Source organism: Amphiprion ocellaris, chromosome 5 (assembly GCF_022539595.1).
Source record: "Amphiprion ocellaris isolate individual 3 ecotype Okinawa chromosome 5, ASM2253959v1, whole genome shotgun sequence".
Taxonomy (NCBI): domain Eukaryota; kingdom Metazoa; phylum Chordata; class Actinopteri; family Pomacentridae; genus Amphiprion; species Amphiprion ocellaris.
Genome location: NC_072770.1, coordinates 28,532,670 through 28,550,810, shown reverse-complemented (window position 1 = coordinate 28,550,810; position 18,141 = coordinate 28,532,670). Strand labels below are relative to the sequence as shown.

Below are 18,141 nucleotides of genomic sequence, written 5' to 3'. Positions count from 1 at the left end.
TCAACTTTATCCAGTCCTCATTAGCAGTAGCTTATGTGCACACTTCACCTCCAAACAAGTTTGCTTTTGCAATTTCCTCTGCAGGTGGCCAATTTCACTGCAGGTGGAGGTCAGTAGCATATTTTCCACTACAGGTCTTGGCTGTTCATTTTACTGTTAATGCTTAAGGTCTGTTATTATGAAAGATTATTTCACAAATAGCTCTTGTAAGCTTGCCAATCGTTATATAAAGGCTCAAACAGGCAAGATACATTTGACCGCCATCTTCCGCTTGCAAATTCATGTCAGTTTGGATTTAGAATTACTGCCTTACTTTGGAAATCTCTTCCAGATATTAATTTCTTAGGAACCCCTAGTTAAATTGATGTAATTCAATCTGACTATCATTACAATGTTTTTTTTTTTATTTATTAAAATCAGTCAGCAAAGTTTGGATCATTTTGCATCATGCAGGTTCAAATTCTTTGACCTAACCACATTGATGTCAAGATGTGGCTACTGTATCAAAATATTGTTGTAGACTCCTTTTAGCTTGCTGACATTACTTAATTCCCAGAAAAACATGACCACTGTGTTCTAAATTCTGGTTATAGCCAGGTGTCTATTTTAGCATTTTCACCTGCAAACATAAAACCCAGATGTTTTTACAAGAGCTTTTATAAGCAATAATTATGAAATATGTCCATAAGTTTGCTGTCCTCGCTGATATTGAAGGCTTGCGAAGTAAATGCACTTTAATATACTGTTCGACTATAACGTATGGATATAAAACAGGAACATGACACAGTTGTAATTAAAAAAACAGTTATAATAAATTAAATGTGAAACATAGTATGCCAAAGCAGCAAAGAAAACAACAGGATCTCTTATTAGACTCACTGCTGCTGTGTACATGAGCGGCTCTGAGGTCACTGAAGCCAGTCCTTTCAACATGACAATATGACATTAATCCACTTAAGATTTTATGGGCCACTGATTGTCAACTCCCTAGGCGATAACTCATAAGCAGATCCTGTTCCATGCATAATAAAGCAAGTCATAATGGTGTCAAAAAACTAAAGTGTGCGCTGACAACTTTCCCACATCAGGTAAGACCATGACAGAGGGAAGAACTGCTTACATTCTCCTTAAACTCCTCGAGTTCAATGAATCATACCAGAAAACAATCTGCAGCAAAACGTTGAGGCCTGTCATGTTTCATCCCACGTCTGCACACACATTCACACTGACATGCACACAAACCATGATCTGTAAACGGAGTAGGTTTTGCCAGCTTGGCACCCCTCTAGATCCCCACTGGTGACCTATTCTGTGTTGAACAGCACACAAGCCAAAAACAGATCACATGCAGAGGCTCAGCACACAATGCATCAGCCTGTCCACATAAGGGCATCAAATATATCAAGAGATCATGTTATTTTAAAAGGTGGTTCGGGCTTCCATCTGTAGGGGAAACCACAGGACGGAGTTGACACAGTGGCATGTCTGAGACACTCCTCAGACGCTGTCAGGCTTCACAGAGGACAACTGGGAAATCTACATGGATGCACGGGTGGTCCAGCTTTATAATACCCTGGAAGGACAAAAGATAAATTAAAATGATTCAGATCGATGACAGAGCAAACTGGTGCAGATAAAGTCATAGATTACAGTAACAATTTCCCCACCTGAGCTGTTAAGTTCTTTTGAATTCTTTTCAGCTTGGCTTTTCTACGGCCATTTTTTGTCACAATTGTCTCTTCATAGAACTCGTGGGCCAAATCGCCATCTTCATCGAAGAACATAGAGCTGCAGCAGAGAGACAAAACTAATTATGCATAATACCTTTTTAAGTCACCCACTGAATAGAAAACATACTGAACAAAAAATATAAACGTAGCATGTAATGTTTCATGAAATTCTATCCATTCTTTTTAGAATAGGAGATTAAGTAAATGCTGTTCTGTTCTGTCACACTGGATAGAGTTAGACTATATTTCCAAGTTTAGATTTTTTACTTTTTTTTTTTACTTTTTCTTTAAGTCAGCCAAGAAGATCATTTGCATGCTGTATCAATATTTTTGTTCAGTGTATACATTCTGCATTTTTTGTATCACAGAAAAAGTGGCAATGAGAAACCCACCAAAATATACATGATGACAAAAACATATTCTTCATGTTGTCAAACATTAAAAATCTCTTTAAAAATTGAGCCTTATTGTGGAGAGACATTGCTTGTATTTATCTAGTTTATGCATATTTATAGTTACCGTCCCTCTCTGCCCCAATTTCCCCTTTCCCAATCTGCCCTCCCTTTTCTTTCTCTCCCTGTCCCATGCACAAGTACGAACATGCACAGGACATGCTGGAATTGAGTTAGGTGGATCGGCACTGAGCCACTTTGTTTGCCTATTTACAGAGCCAGGGGTGTGCATGAACAGGAGATTTTATTCTAAGTGCATAAAGAGACAGATAGCAACCTATGAGGAGATTCACTGAATTTGACCAGAAGCTGTGTTGGATTAGAATTGCTGATTCTGCCTTTAAGCCTCCAGCCAACTCTTGGGAATGTTATGCATTATGCTGTGTAGTTTCCGTAAAATTGTGGCTCTAGAAACAACACTAAGTCAGCTGTCCTTCTGTTAGTAAAATGGCTGGTTTTCAAAGGTTAGGGGAGTAAGGTAAGCAAATAACAGCTCAGTGCAAATGTGGTGTATAAAAGGGCAGTTAAGACCACTACAGAGCTGCTACCGCTGCAGAAGAAAACAGTATGTCATGCCAAATGAAGAGGAGGAGAATGAAGATAAAGGGAACACATTATCATGGAAATTGAATGACAGACGTCACTCAAATTGTTGTGCAAACAGCATGACTTTGTGGCTTCATCTTCCTCTGTGCCAACAGTACTGACCGAAACTCTGGAAATGTTTTCTGTTGCAAACACAGATAAATCTCTTGACAACCAGTCTTTCTGAAACGTTCTTTTTTTGTATGAGCAGATAATATATCACCATAGTCAACATTTTTTGTACACATTGCCACATCTGCTGGAACATCAATATGAAGCTGAGGAACAGTCTGGATGCAATAGAACCTCAAACTGATCTCCAAGCTACAAACTGCACATTAATAACTAAATAAAATGTCAGATTTTTTTTTTACACAAGAAAGAAATATATAGGTGCATTAATTCTGTAAGCCAATATGATTATTAGAACATCTCAGTGTATTAGTCTGATGTAATCCTCATGTTGGTGCTGAGGCTTTATTTACCTTCGTCTGGTAAACACAAAAGGTGTTGCACCTGGGAAAGTTCGAACTCTTGCCAGTGACTGCTCATTTCCATCTTTGGTTGGGTCGTCCACACTACCTGAGCCAGAAAAAGGCCAAAATCCCTTGGATTTGGAGCCACTACCCCCCATCTTCAGCTGCAGCACATTATTTTCTTGGATCACAGGGATGCCAGCGGTGCTACAGTGTTACTGTACTAGACGAAATGTGACCTTCAGCATATGACACCTGTTAAAAGTGACAAATGAGTTAGGAGTTGCATCATTTCAGACAATACATTACAACACGACCATAATTATCTTTATTTCCTACAATATGTAGCCTATTGTATTCCAAGAAAGACTGAGAAATGGAGAGTTACGGTAGGTATTTACAGCAGCTAATGAGATCCCAGTTGTCTGTAGGCAAGAAAAGTGGTACTACAGACAGGGTCCTCAAAAAACACGCTACACAATACAGCAAAACCTAAGAATAAAAATAATACCCTGAATTTCTAGCCATTGTTTTCTAATAGTTTCATGTCTGTGGACAAGACACAAAGCCCAGTTATGATATAGTAGTCATATGTCCTTTGCCCAGAAGTCAGACAAAGCAGGCCAGTGACATGACAGTGCAACATTACGTTAGCATAGCGATGCCAACGTCCCATGCCTAGCCACCTCTCTATAACATAACCATCACTTTAAAATTGTATTTTAAATTTACAAAAAAAGATGAAAAACACGAGTAAACTCTGCTTAGAGTCTAGAAGACTCCGGAACGTTATCCAGACGTGCCAACTAACTTGGCTAGCTAGCTTTGTCCGACAGCACGAATCAGAAATTGGTCCTATTTGCGTTAGAGTAGCTTTAATGTCACTTTGTGTCCTGGCTAATATCACCATTAGCTAGAGACAATTAGCTCTCTGTTACTAGCATTAGCCAGGTCAACACGTTTCTACACAAAATAACGTTAACTGACGCAGCCAGTGGCTAACGTTAGCTGCTGTGATAACCAGCGACTGTCGCGTCATCTGAATAGAAAACATACCTAAAGTGGGAGCTGGTGTGTTCGCAGGTACCAAATTTTCTTTGACAAATTTGTCTTGGTGGGCTGCTAATTCTGTTCAGGCAAAGACCTCATAACACATACAGCTACGCTAGCTGTTTATGCTAACCAACGTTCTTCTTCTGTGTTATTCCGCTTTACTGTTGTCACAGAGACACGGTAGGGAGGCAGCGCCTCCACATGGACAGGAGTGGAACTGCTTCTGCCTTTAATAAGACTTCAGCACTGTGTGGTGACAGTATGATGCGCTCTATAGCTAAATGTGTGTGGACAGCCTTCTCTTATAGGTTTAAGTTGTGTTATGGCCTGTTTTTCATGGTTTGCACAGCAAACAATTATGTCTGAGACAACAATAAGCTTTCAAATGTGTGCACTGGACAAAAATGCAAATTCAGGTCTTCTTTTCTGACTCAGAGATAAAGTTACAAATCTTATTGGTATGGTTAGGAAATGGTTAAGTTTATCTAAATTTATGTTCAGCCGGTGACAAAATCTTGACCACTGAGTTAATCCACTTTCTTGTCAGGTGTTTCTTTAAAGGACAATGTTCAGACACTCCTTTGACCATTGACTGTTAAAGAACACCTTAAAATGCAGCTTTGTTCAAAAGACACGATTTCACAGATGACAAGAAAAAGATGAGAACGGGCTATTGGCTGCTGGATGCTGTCACATGAGTGTCCACAATTTCACAATTGAAATAATTTCAAACAGCGTGGCACAATAACCCATCTGCCATGCTCTGCATGGACGTGTCTGATGATGTGATCCTATCCCCCCAAATGTCCACCAGCTTCACCAAGCCCTGAAGAACAGTGGGAAAACCTTTCACCAGCCAGCATAAAATACCTCATAACTCTGTTTGACCCACTCTTAGTCTGCCCATACCTCCAGTATAGTGGGTACTGGGTTGTTTGAAGATGTCCATTCTGATGTAGAGATGCTGTATGCTGAACAACAGATACCTATTACTCAAAAGGAATTAATAAAAGATTGAATTAATAAAATAGTATATGCTGTGTTTCTATTTTTGTTCAGTGCACATCTCTGTACTGTTACAGGTTATTTTTTAATTCTTTTTCTTGACTGCTTTAACATGACAAATACCCCTGTGAATGTCCTTTAAGGAATATTCTATTCTGCACAAGGGCCCAACTTTAAGCTCTCCCAAAACCTTAGTGTAACTTTTAAGAACTACAATACCACACAAAAATCTAAATACAGCATGTCATTTTTCTTAAATTCTAAACAGTATCTGTTAAATAGGGGAATAAATATTTGTTGTTTCAGCACATCTCTACAACAGAATGGACGTCATGAAACGGCCAACAGTCGTCATTCTCTTGTTATCAGTGGAATCGAGTAATTTGAATGAAACTGGTGGCCTTTCACAGCCACTGGTCAAATGGGTGTCTGTGTGCTGGTCGCTCAATCAGATTATTGTCATATAAAGCCTAACCTGACTAAGGTATGGATTACCTCAGTAGATGAGAACTTCGAAGTCAGAAAAAGAACACCATTTCTATGCTACGTTTGTTTTTGTTGTGTGTAAATGCCAGATTCTGTTGCCCAACACCTGGCTGACCTCATAAATTCTCTTGTGACTGAATGGGAGTAAATCCCTGCAATCAGGTTCCTGAATCAGGAGGAAAGTCCTCCATGGAGACTGAAGGCTGTTACAAGAGCATAAGAGCATTCATAGTTTTCACTGAGATCTTCTAAAATTGCATACTTTTATCCGCATAACGTACTTTAGCTCCCACACTGTTGAACATCATCATAGGAATGACATGAAATCATCCACAATTTGTTATCATTGTTTATTAGATCATTTGAACGTTAACACATTTCAACTTGCCCAGCTCAATTTCACGGGTTTATTAAAGTGCCAAAAATGAAAAAAAAAAAACCAATAGAGAATCCTAAATATCACATAAAATGACCTGAAGATAAACCAGATAAATTACAAGAAAACCCTAAAATGCTTCTTTAATATCACTATAAATAATCTAATCAAGCAGCATGTTTTCTAAGGAAATTAGAATCCTTTCAGCTTTGTGCTGAGCCAGTTCAAAACAGCGGCTCTGCACAAACTTAGCTTGACCTGGTTCTTTAGGTAGTTCACATTAAATGTAACAGCAGCATCCCTGCTTTATTAACAACCTATAGTCAAAACATGACATTTGCCCGAGCTCTTCCCTTATACATTGCTGTCAATTTTCCTATTGATCTGTGATATTTTTCAAGGCAGAAGGTTCTTTTAATGCTCAAATGTGACAGTCGGTTGAATGTCTCAGTGTCAACCAGGAGTAGTTATTCTGGCCATCGCCTGCTTCATCCTGTCTCTAGCAAGAGCATAGCGCTTCACAATCTGCCGTACGTGCTCCTCTTCCTCACGCTGCAAGATTCGCAGGAAGTTGCAGAGCTCAGGAAAGCTAAATGCATCCCACTGTGGAGGAGACACAATTTACTTTAAGCAGCTATGTATACAGTGCATGTGTCATTTTCTCACCATATATTGTCAAATTTATCATATCACCAAAGTTTAAGAGCAAAATGGAAACTTACATTTACTTCTCCAGTTTCATTCTCCTTCAAAACCAGACTCAACACTGTTTCATTGGGTCCGGCACACAAGCGCAGATAAAGAGGACGTTCATCATCAGACAGTTTACGCATGTACACTAGGAGGAGAAGAGTCAGAGCTTCAGGATTCAACACTCAGCTTTGTTTTCTAATAACAACACAACATCAAGAATCCTACCTTGACTTTGTCTCTCTGTGCGTTCAAACAAGGCAAACTTTGCTGGGTTGTCCACCACAGTGAACTTGTTGAGCAGCGCCTCGATCACCTCTCGCACCCTCGTTTCAGAGCTGATGTGTAGGTGTTTTGCAGTGTCTTTGGGGAGGTAGAAAGATGTCCGACGACTCATCCGTCTGCCCGGCTGGTCGTCCTCCTGCGTCGAGGTGAGGCTCTGAGGAGGAGGGAGGGAGATGGGACGAAGTAACTGAAAGTGGACCTTGATGAAGCCAGTGTAGGATCCGTCTTTATTCTGCAAGGTAGACAGATTTAAAGCATAATAATGAGTGAATGCAATGACAGCAGAGTCTGCACAATACAGTCTAAATGCACATTTTTGCATGTTTATTTTATTAGTGACTCACATCCACCATGTAGAGATTGCTGTTGATCTGAGCATTGTACTCCTTGACTCTCTGTTGAATCTCAGCAGCACTTAACTCCTGTTTACCCAGTTCGATCTTTTCATCCTGACGACATCACAGACACAACACCAATCAGGCCACATGACAGCAGACACTAACCTTCACCTCTGGGCTTTAAAGATGGAGAGAGTCATAAAGATGAATGGAAGTAAAAGTAAAATCTATTTAAATTCTTTGTCTGTAGCAGGAATATAAACTTGGATAAATTAACATCATTCACAGAGTAGAAATCAGTAGAGTTGGTTGATAAATTATTGCTCAGCCTCAACCTTAGGAAAGAAAGATGTATAAGCAGTGAAATACAGCTCCAGCTCTGAGCTGCTGTCTTCCTGGCTGAAGGACGAGTCACTTGCTGTGCTTCCCCAAGTCATCTCCAGAAATTTGTTAAGCTTCTTAAAATTTGTGTCATCACTATTAGGAGCTGTATGTCCCAGATCGCTTCCTTCTCCTCTGTTTCTCTTCTACTAACTGCTCTTTCTTTCCATTTGCTCCTCCCCGACAATAAAACCTTACAAAGACATCTGCAGGGCCAACCCCCTCCCACTGGGACCTGCTTCAATTGTCCCACGAGCAACTTTCTCCTGATTTTTATCATTCATCTAAAAGACTCTCCTTTTTGTTCAACATATATAATTTGTCCACATTGCAACTCCAGCAACAGCTTTATTTTTGTTAAATTCGCTACTCTGCTGTAGCTTTTCTAATGGCTTCAATACATCCAAAATCCAAGCATTTAGACCTTCAAATGTTTTATGAAATGTACTTCAGGATCAATGATGCTTTGTCATTGCTTTTAGAATTTTTTCCTGGGTAGAGTTGAGCTGAATAAAGCATCATTTGCAAACTAAAATCAATAAATGTCTGTTCAAAAGCGTAATTTGTGATCTTATTTTTTGGTTGACATATGTGACTATCCTGCTCTCTGCTGTACAAACAGAAGGTACACCCATGGAGCAACTTTATCAAACTTAAAGTGGTGAGTTTAGGTTGGGCATAATAATAAATGAATCATAAACAGCAACAAAATATGTGTGACAAAATAATATCAACTCAAGCTTAAGCCTATTAACGTTTGCATTGCAAAAACAACAGAGCAACCTTTTAATTATGTGATACGCTGCACTGATCAGTGGACCTCAGCAGAGTTTTTCAATGGATCTAAAATAAGGACAGCTGTTTTATTGTTTCAAGTAGTTAAGTCATCTCTTCCCCTCAGCTCTCTCCTGAATTACTTTCCTTGACAATGAGTAGGTAATAAAAGCAGTATTTTTGAGACATATGGCACAAAGATACACAGTGGACAGCAGTGGGCAATCTGGTAGCCTCCATCTGCTTTGACAAGTGTTCTGTCATTCAGGGAATGATTTGTTCATAAGAATGAATCAGCTGAACTGAACTGAATCACTTGACAAAATGTTCATTTGTCAGTTCAGTTGAGTTTTCTGGCAGTTGTGAAAGCATATGCAGTGATACAGTGAGTCAGTGATTCATTAGGTCACTTTTGCACTGCAACTGTTTACAGGAAAGGCCCATAAATGACCCTTTCAGCCCTTCTGTTTCTGTTGTTGTGAAGCATCTGACAGCTTCAACCACAACCTTAACTCAGAATTTCTAAAAACAACAACAAATTGTAGTAACTCCAGTTCCATGAACATGTAAGAAAAACAACAATGGAGGGTTTGGTATGAATTTTTTGTTGTGAATGCTGTGAATTTGATGTCAATGTTTGAGAAAGACTGAGTTCAACCAATCAGCTTTTGTCTTCTTCAAGTTTAGAACAATCAGCGTTGAGATCCACACAGCAGTATTTTTGGGCCACTCCTACCAGGATTGTGTACGAAAAAAGGGCCGGGGAGGTCACCCTATAAAGTTTAGGTCACCCTATAAACTAAGTTCCTGCAGTGGAAATCAGCCTATTGATTAAATAGTCAGTACTCTCAGTGAGTGATTGAGTGTACCCCTGGAATTCATTTTGCAATATGAAAAAACAGCTGGCTGAAGTGTGAGATCCTTTCACTGCCAGGGAATAATGCATGTTCAGTGACTCCTTCACAGAACATACAGCACAGTGAATGTGAGCACAGAGTGAAAGTGAGCGACTCAAACCTCTGGAATCAGGCCCAACAAGTTCAGGAGTAATGCCGAACCATGGATCAGTTCCAAAGATTTAAAAGTAATAAAAGACAGCATTCAACTCCAACACCAAGCACAGAAAGAAACAAAGAAACAGTTTCAAATATAAAGAATCATAAATCGTGTTTGTAAAAGAGAAACTAGAAGTCGTGAGTATTATGCATTATTCAGTTTGGGTCTCTGCAGTTGGAGCTCCGCTGAAGCACTGAATTATTCAGCGTACCAGTGTTTTTTAATGAACCAAAGTGATTCAGTGAAAAGAACTCTTCGCACATCACTACATCTGACCCACCCACCCGTTTTTTCACTGAAAGAATTTATTCCTTGTTGCACAGTTAAATTACTGACACAGTTTGGATGCCCTTTTCTATTTTAAATGTAAAACAATCAGCTGAAAACTGCTCACTGTATAAATAGACTGGTGTTGAACGGTGTGTAGTTTTTTTCTTTACCACATTTGTATCCGTCTCGATGGAGTCATCTACAGGCTCTGTGAACACACTTTCATGTGTGCTGCAGTCCAGTTGGATGAATGCTCGGCAGCGGTAGTGACAAGTGTAGCTGCAGTCTGAGAGGCACAGAGAGAAACCTTTAGATGGTGCAATTACAAAGACCTCTGGTGTCGATTTTTATTCAGTAATCTGTCCCTGAGCATCAATAAGCATCACTCTGTCCCCCATTCATCTCTAATTACTTCAGTAGTTTGTCTTTTTGAATGAAGCGGAACAGAAATTCCTCAAGTCAGAGGATACAGGCAAGCAGAGAAGAGCTTCCCAGACCTTATCTGTACCAGATGGCAGTTAAAACATGATGTTAGCCAGAGCTTCCTACAGTTAACAAAGACTCTGTGATAAAGTTTCTCATGAATGGAAAAACTAACATGAGAAAACAACATTCTGGAGAAACTGGAGGCTTGAAAGTGAAGATGATGTTACAGCTTTGTGAGACTTGAGTGTACATGCCTTAGTTACTGTGCGATTACAGAGCTGGTTTAGGCTTTAATTTCACTATATTTTCTGCTATTTCTTATAAAGTCAATGACTTCATCTTCATTTGAGCAATTTAATGTTAGGTTAATGGTTGTATCTTTAAACTAGATTAAATAATAAACCTCAAATGAGCAACCACATTGGTTTATATTGTCTATTTCAAACCATTGTAAAGAATGAGACTGATATTATTCTATATTTTTCAAATTTTCACAAAAAAACAACAAAAAAGTGGAAAGGCCAAAACTAACAACGTGTCTTTCAATAATTTCCAACTCAGTTTTTGGCTGATTTAATAAATGAATGAAACAATGTAACTTTATGGTCATACACTGTAAAAATGAAAAAATAAAACAAAAATTTGTAGAAATTAGAAACTTTTCCGTTTTTTGTTTGTTTGTTTATTGTTGTTTTTTTTTACACAGTCTTGGCATGAATAACATTTTTTTTCTGCGATTTTTCTAGATATTCTTTCCAGTTTAACAAAATTGTGAAATCTGTAAAATAACAGGAAAATAATGATTCACCATTTGTCGCTCCTATAAATATATCATTTTTCTTTGAGCAATGGCAACCTATTTTTTCCTGATTTAAACACTAAAAAAATTTTATTTTTCGGTCCAACATTGTGAAAATCATTACTATGATTATTATTTTTAATTTGGTTGTTATTTACAGTTTTGGCCTGTTTAATAAAAAAACTAGGTATTATCTGTAATTTAATAAGAACAGGAAAAATCAGCAAAATAACTAAAACATTTAAATAATTAAAAAAATACAGTGGAAAAACTGTTAAAAACAGTACATTTTTACAGTGTAGGTGTAAACTAACCAATATCCTTTAAACAAATACACATACAGGAGGTACTCACTGGCACAGCGTAAACTCTGCTTATAAACACCCCAGATGAATTCTCCACAGAGGTCACACCAGGTCAGATGGGTGTGACTGTAGGGCTGGAAGTCATGACCCACACCAGTTTCACCAGTGTGATACCCGGGCGCCTCAATGCTGACGCTGTCTCCCACCAAACGGACGATGTGGTAGGGGCTGGGGTGACCGGGGTTCACAGGCGGTGGGGCCACGTGGACAGTCGGAGCAGCCAGTTCAATGGGATCATTTACACTGAGGTCCTTCAGCTCAATCAGCTCACATTTAGACATCCTGTCCTTGATATGGATACTGACATGTCAAGTGAACACTTCCTGTCCATTAGCTAGTATGGACGTACGTCCGGCCCTGAGAGGGGACAGCAGCAGTATGTGTAATTTTGCATGATTTATGAATGTCAGTATCTAATGAAATGATCAGAAATTTGGCCGAAAAAAGCCCCAGGTCTGTTGTTTGATTCAGTCCACTTGCAGGTTGTCGTGTTGTGCAGATCACCAGGTCGCCACTAAATCCTTTGGAGCTGCAAGACAGTTTGACATCATACATATGTTTGGGTGTTGGACAGTTTAACATAAAACACATAAGACAGCTGACATATGTAACCTTCTGTACCCCGAACAGTTTCTATGCGTTTATGGCTGCCGTCACATTTTTACATAATGTCAGTTAACAGTTCATTGCAATATAAAGTCCTGTGTCTCCTTTGGAAACAGCATATCCATAACTAGGTGGCGAGAAAAAATGTCTTTGGTGCAGTATAACAAACACCTCTATGATAATGCAGTTTACAAAAAATGTAAACGGTTCAGTAAGTTAATTTCAGGCAATAAAAATCATATATTCACTATCTGGACTGTATTGGCTTTACAAATGGAAAAACAAAAAGATTAATCTTTGTGATCTGATGCCAGGAGTCATACGATTATATTAAAATGTGGGACAAGATGAAGGGTATAATCCCGTACAATCCTGGGATAACTGATAATGTTTCTCTGTGTGTGACAGTGAAATTGCATATTTTAGACAAAATTCTGTCATCATAAAGTGGGCTGATACTGCATGATTCACTAAGCTCAGCAAACACAAAATTTGTTTAAATAAATCATTTCAGAAACAACTGGCAATGCCTGTAGCAATAACTTTAAAGGTCCTATAAAAGGAAAAACATTTTTACTGTGTTTTGTCTGTCTCAGTCAGTATTTACATCTGTTTACTTCTCTCCTGCTCTCCGTGCTCACGCTGCATTTTAAAACAGCTGAATTATCAATACAGCTGTTCTCATTTACATATTTATGTTTCTACTGTTAGACAACAGAATGACTATGAAACAGTGACTCAAATAAAGGCCTTTAAGACTAAATGTTAACCAGCAGTCACTTCCATTCATTCATTCATTCATTCATTCATTCAGAGAGAGTTTTCTTCCTGAAGGGGGCGTGGATGGCAGCAGCTGAGCAGCATTTAAAGCTACAGACACTGAAACAGAACAGAACTAAAACCAGGAGTTATACAGTCACAGTAATGTGCCTACTTATGCAAGATTTTCAGTTAAAAAATTGCTAAACTCATTTTTGGGACATTTGACATTTAAAAGGGGGCACAATATAGGAGCTTTCAGTTATTGAATGTTTGGGTCTTGTACGCTTGTTTTACAGTTACAGGTGCTTTTTACTCATATGGTTGAAAAGTACAGAATGTACTTTTATGCTACTTTGTACTTCTTCTCTGCTGCTTCAGTGTTAAACGCTATAATTTAATCCACTATTTATTATGACTGTTTGGCTCTTAAGATATGAGACGTCACTGAAAGTTAAACTTGAAAAGATTAAAGGCACAAATTGGGCTTTACCCACTAAAATGGTGGTTGTATTTTTTCTCTCGATTTATTGAGTTTAAAAAAAAACATAAAACAGTGTCTTTCTGCTGCCTGATGATAACTTTAACTTGTGTTTTTGAATCTTAAAAGCCTGAACACCTCTCTCAGCAGTGCAGGGATTCAAACACTGGCAACAGAAACTTGTCTGCAGAGCTGCACTACAACATTCCTCTGAGGTGCCATGAGCAAGAATAAGAGTAAAATGTTCTCAGGTGGATGTGGAAGTTAGTTAAATTAGTCTACTTGTTCGGCTGAGTTGTGACTTGAATCTGAACAACCCGGAGCTGCATGTGCCAAGTGGGTCACCACACGGAGCAATTATCCACACAGGGCAACAACAGCGCATTGTAACCGGGACCAACCGTGCATTTTTTGTGTTATTTCTGTGAAACTCTATGTATGGTTTGGTCTGTACGACACATTCTTCTTCTTTCCTTTGTCGTTAAGTGCTAAATGCAGCTCTGCGTGTAACGGGACAGCCAGTTTTAATCCTGTGGTCTGGAGCTGGACGACTAACTCAGCTGACAGTGACAGTCGGACAATAATTTTTTTTTTTTTTCTGACGGAGACATCGTTAAAAAGACTCCTTACCTGGTTTACTTCATCACCGATACTTACTGTAGAGCAGATCTGGAGAGTTTGTGCTTGAATTAACACCGAAGCGTCCCTCGGCTGACGCACGCACTTGAGTTTGCGCATGCACATTGGGAGTGAGGGATTACCGTCTAATCTAACATGAAGAGTCACCGCTGGAGGATTCCCTCCATCCTCACTGACAGGCCGGATGTGTGGACAGGACACTGTAAAAAAATAAATAAAATAATAAAATAAATGGTGTAATACTTTAGAATATTTCCTCTTCATTTTACAATTTTTTTTAACACTCAAACATATGAATACACCTGTAACTATGAATAACCATAACATGTAATGTAAAAAGTTTTAAGTAAAAAGACTGATAGATATTTCCCTTCTTTCTTTAATGAATAAGGTTATTATGATAAATATAGTTCCCAAAAAATGTCAACTTGGTAAACACTTTTCAGTATCTTTAAAACACAGCAACGTCAATTTACATTCTCTATGTAAATACCATTAAAAACCATCAACTATAGATAACCATACTTTACATAAAAAATAGTTTTTCTTTTTATTTTACATGAAAGAAATATTAAATATTTTTTTAAAATGTTGGCTAAGGCTAATACTGAAAATGCGCTCTAAAATTACATCCAGTTGATGACAGAATAACAGAAAAATAAGTAACGGTGCTGTAATTTTACAAAAAATTGTTTATTGGCAGGTATCTTGTATAATTCCAAAAGTCTGCAAAATAAATATGTTGAATGGGTTTGTTTCATCAGCATATAATATTGATAACACTGGAAAGCAGTCAAAATCTATCTATCTATCTATCTATCTATCTATCTATCTATCTATCTATCTATCTATCTATCTATCTATCTATCTATCTATCTATCTATCTATCTATCTATCTATCTATCTATCTATCTATCTATCTATCTATCTATAGATAGATAGATAGATAGATAGATCTATCTATCTATCTATCTATCTAGTATATATTATAGGTAATTTCATTGTTTTTACACATGTAAATAACCTTCATTAAACATGAAAAGGACAAAAATTACACATGATCTCATGTCCAATTTACTCTAGAAAATATATTTTATTTCTGAAAAATGACTGTAGTTTTACGAGATGATGTTTATAATAATAACAATAATAACTGTTGCTGCAACACATTTACTTTGGAGAAAAAAGTTGCATGTTTTAGTAGGGAGGGAGTAAATCCTGCATAGAACACCACTGATTGGTGCCATTTTGAAATGCATAAACTGTTTAAAAATTGAATGGAGGACATTTGGAAATGCCTCAGTGAGGAAAAAGCCTCTAGGCTCAAATATGGCACCTCTCCTTATTCTCTATTATCTTGCTCAAGAGTGCTGAAACACCATAAGGTGGTCTAATAATGTGCCACTCTCTAATGCTTTTTGCTGAGTTTATTCAGTTTTCAAGAGGCAGAAAAGCAAACTGTCGGTCTCTGGGAAGGCATGTCTAGAGCTGCAAGTAAATCCAGAGGTACGACAAGGGTCAGTTTTTATTTAAACATATTAGTAATATTTTATTTTGTGGGGGATTAGCACCAAAGGATCCAAAAGTGCACTGAAGAGAAAAAGACTGAATACCACCTGAATGCATATTTAAACTATCCTAGGCTTAAGTGATGAAAAACTAAGTAACATTACAAGTCCAAAATTCAACCCAAGTACTTAAAGGAAGTAATATTTGAAAGATTTATTTATTTATTTATTTATTTTTTACCAATAATGAAGTTAAATATGTGGTATTATGAAACCTATCTACATTGTATATATCAAAGTTCAATTATTATTACTGATGCAGTACTTGATATGATTCTGGGGACATAAATCTGACAGTACATCATATTTTCTAATATGGTTGTATACATTTTGCATGGAGAATGTTAATCTGCTAAGTAGTCAGTAACTTAAAGAGATCAGTGGAATAAAAAAGTGCAGTATTTCCTCTGAAATGTAGTAGATCATTTAGTAGTATCGGTAATAGCAAAAATTATTTGCCGAGTGTCTTCATGTTATAATGTGTAAGGCAGAGAAGAGAGACGGGCAGACAGAGAGAGGAGAGTGAGTCCTGAATGAGCATGTTGTTGTCGTTTCCTGCACTGTGCCTCAGTGTGCAGAGGCCCTGCAGTCACAAGCTTATTAGAGAGTAATTGGAGCACAATAACCAATGAACAGCTGACCAGTGGGAGTCTGTTGGATGTGGAAGGGGTGGTATGAGTCTGAGACATCACATATAGAACTGTGCAAAAATTTCGGGCACTTTATTCATCGTGCTGTAACAAAATGGACGCATGTATTTGGAGCCAAATTCATTGTGCAGAATGACAATGGACACACAGGCAGAGTCAGAAAGAACCATAATCCCACAAGAAAATCACGGAGTCCTGACAAATCCTGATGATTTGGGCCTTTAGGAGTGCTGATCTCAACATCACATGAAGAGACAGAAGACACTGAAACAGTCTAAATGTTCTCCAATTTATCCCTTAAAGAACTGCATGCAAATGTACTGAGAAGAACTGATGTTGAAAAAAAATACACTCATGTTTGAAAGGCTCTTCACTTAAAGTTGATAAACTTACACTGTGCTGTAGACATAGAGCTTTACCTGATGAACGGAGGCGCCTCCCAGAGGTTGGCAGGAGGAGCCACTGTCACCCCAGAAATCTCCATCTATCTGATAGATCAAGCTCATCCATGGAAACACTGATGTTCAAGTTCCAGTGAATGCAACTATGGTGTTGCATTCACTGCATTAGATGACAGTAACAGCATGTAGCAGTAGCAGCCATCACTGAGTCCTGTTCATAAACATCACATAGAACACAAAACACATCGTTTGTGACTTAAGTTGACACACAGACTTCAATGTGTTAACTGGAGATGAAGTTTAGTTTGTTGATTCCAGCTGTTTGTAGAAGTCTTTCCTCAGAATTTATAAATACCTGCAGCACCTGACAGCAGCATTAGAAATCCAATCACTGAAGTAACCAAAAGCAGAGCAGCCAAGAAAATGCTTTAAAAAAAATTGCACCATAATTGGCTGAAGCTAGATAAATTGTCATCATACATGGACATAATTTTTCAAAATTGAAATTATAAATAAACTGCATGTTTTATCTATAGATGATTTTTACCTCTCAAAAACTCAACAGCACATCTTCTCCTGGGCTATTTTGAATAGTGGTGGCCAAAATAATCAAAATGTATTAGTCTGTGCACATCAAACAATTATTCTCATAACCCTACAACATAAAACAAAAAACAGTTATGTGTTTTGGTTGTAGGATGCCACCTTTAGATTTTCAGAGGCCCCTATTTGAAAAATGTCTGAAGGTGCCTCTGTTGATGAATCCAAAACTTGCACCAAATCACCAGAACCTTTATTTTTTTTTATAATTATCATTACAGTTGTAGGTGTTGCTGTTATTGCTGCACTACTTGTGCGTATTCTAACTCTGTTATTTTACCTACAGGAGTTTGTGTAATCTACCCAGGAAGTCTCCACGTCATCCAGTAGCTGCTGCGTCAAGCTGAATAATAAACAGAGAGGACATCCGAAACCAATTTCAAAATAAAGGTGTGGAATTATAAACCTTAAAACTGCAACACTGAAATCCTGAACTGAAGGTGAAGAAACAATAAGCTATCAAGCCATTTTCATTAAAGTACCTCAAACTGAATATATTTTTAAGTCAACCAAAGCAGAAATTGGAATTTAAATGATACTCTATTAAGCTGATGCAGCTATCAACATTATTCTATCAACTTAACAAATGAAGGCAATGTTTACAACTTAAATAGTTTATCTAAATCTGCAAATTATGTATATATTTATATATTTTTTTAATCTTGCAACTGTTCATTGAACTGGCAGAAACAGGTTCCTTGAAGTACCTTTTACAGAGCAACTAGAGATCCAAGCTGTTTTTGTAGCAAATTTTAGACATGTTGACATCTGCTTTTAACCATGGTATCTATGGCGATGGACTCAAGTGGCCATTCTGCAATTTTTGGCACATCTTAATTCATTTTTCAGCCTTGAGTGTTGATGTTTGGTTTACATCCTGTTTTATGGCA

General features: G+C 37.9%; 2 protein-coding genes across 3 annotated transcripts; both read right to left on the bottom strand.

The window, feature by feature from the left end:
* Window positions 1-708: 708 nt before the first annotated feature.
* Window positions 709-4,458, bottom strand: tusc2b (tumor suppressor 2, mitochondrial calcium regulator b). The gene is made up of 4 exons (XM_023262190.3): window positions 4,300-4,458; window positions 3,253-3,498; window positions 1,668-1,788; window positions 709-1,573 (listed from the first exon to the last, which is right to left on the bottom strand). Exons 2-4 carry the CDS (start codon window positions 3,399-3,401, stop codon window positions 1,508-1,510), a joined length of 336 nt encoding a protein of 111 aa, XP_023117958.1. The 5' UTR covers window positions 3,402-3,498; window positions 4,300-4,458; the 3' UTR covers window positions 709-1,507.
* A 1,660-nt stretch (window positions 4,459-6,118) lies between these two features.
* rassf1 (Ras association domain family member 1) lies at window positions 6,119-14,166 on the bottom strand. 2 transcript variants are annotated; one of them, XM_023262207.3, is made up of 7 exons: window positions 14,024-14,166; window positions 11,537-12,076; window positions 10,128-10,243; window positions 7,483-7,587; window positions 7,082-7,370; window positions 6,886-7,001; window positions 6,119-6,766 (listed from the first exon to the last, which is right to left on the bottom strand). In XM_023262207.3, the coding sequence occupies exons 2-7, from the start codon at window positions 11,826-11,828 to the stop codon at window positions 6,617-6,619; spliced, it is 1,068 nt and encodes a 355-aa protein (XP_023117975.1). In that variant the 5' UTR covers window positions 11,829-12,076; window positions 14,024-14,166; the 3' UTR covers window positions 6,119-6,616. The 2 variants fall into 2 exon arrangements, with proteins under 2 accessions (XP_023117975.1, XP_023117976.1); XM_023262208.3 differs by having other exon boundaries at window positions 14,051-14,148.
* Window positions 14,167-18,141: the final 3,975 nt, after the last annotated feature.

Excerpts from the sequence above, each read along its gene's own strand:
- rassf1 (XM_023262207.3), bottom strand. The coding sequence starts at position 11,828 with ATGTCTAAATGTGAGCTGATTGAGCTGAAGGACCTCAGTGTAAATGAT. Across the intron at positions 7,588-10,127 it reads TCGAGACGGATACAAATGTG|GATGAAAAGATCGAACTGGG; the intron begins GTAAAGAAAAAA and ends TGATGTCGTCAG. Across the intron at positions 6,767-6,885 it reads ATGAAACTGGAGAAGTAAAT|TGGGATGCATTTAGCTTTCC; the intron begins GTAAGTTTCCAT and ends TCTCCTCCACAG.
- tusc2b (XM_023262190.3), bottom strand. The coding sequence starts at position 3,401 with ATGGGGGGTAGTGGCTCCAAATCCAAGGGATTTTGGCCTTTTTCTGGC. Across the intron at positions 1,789-3,252 it reads TTTGTGTTTACCAGACGAAG|CTCTATGTTCTTCGATGAAG; the intron begins GTAAATAAAGCC and ends TCTCTGCTGCAG. Across the intron at positions 1,574-1,667 it reads AAAAGAACTTAACAGCTCAG|GGTATTATAAAGCTGGACCA; the intron begins GTGGGGAAATTG and ends TTGTCCTTCCAG.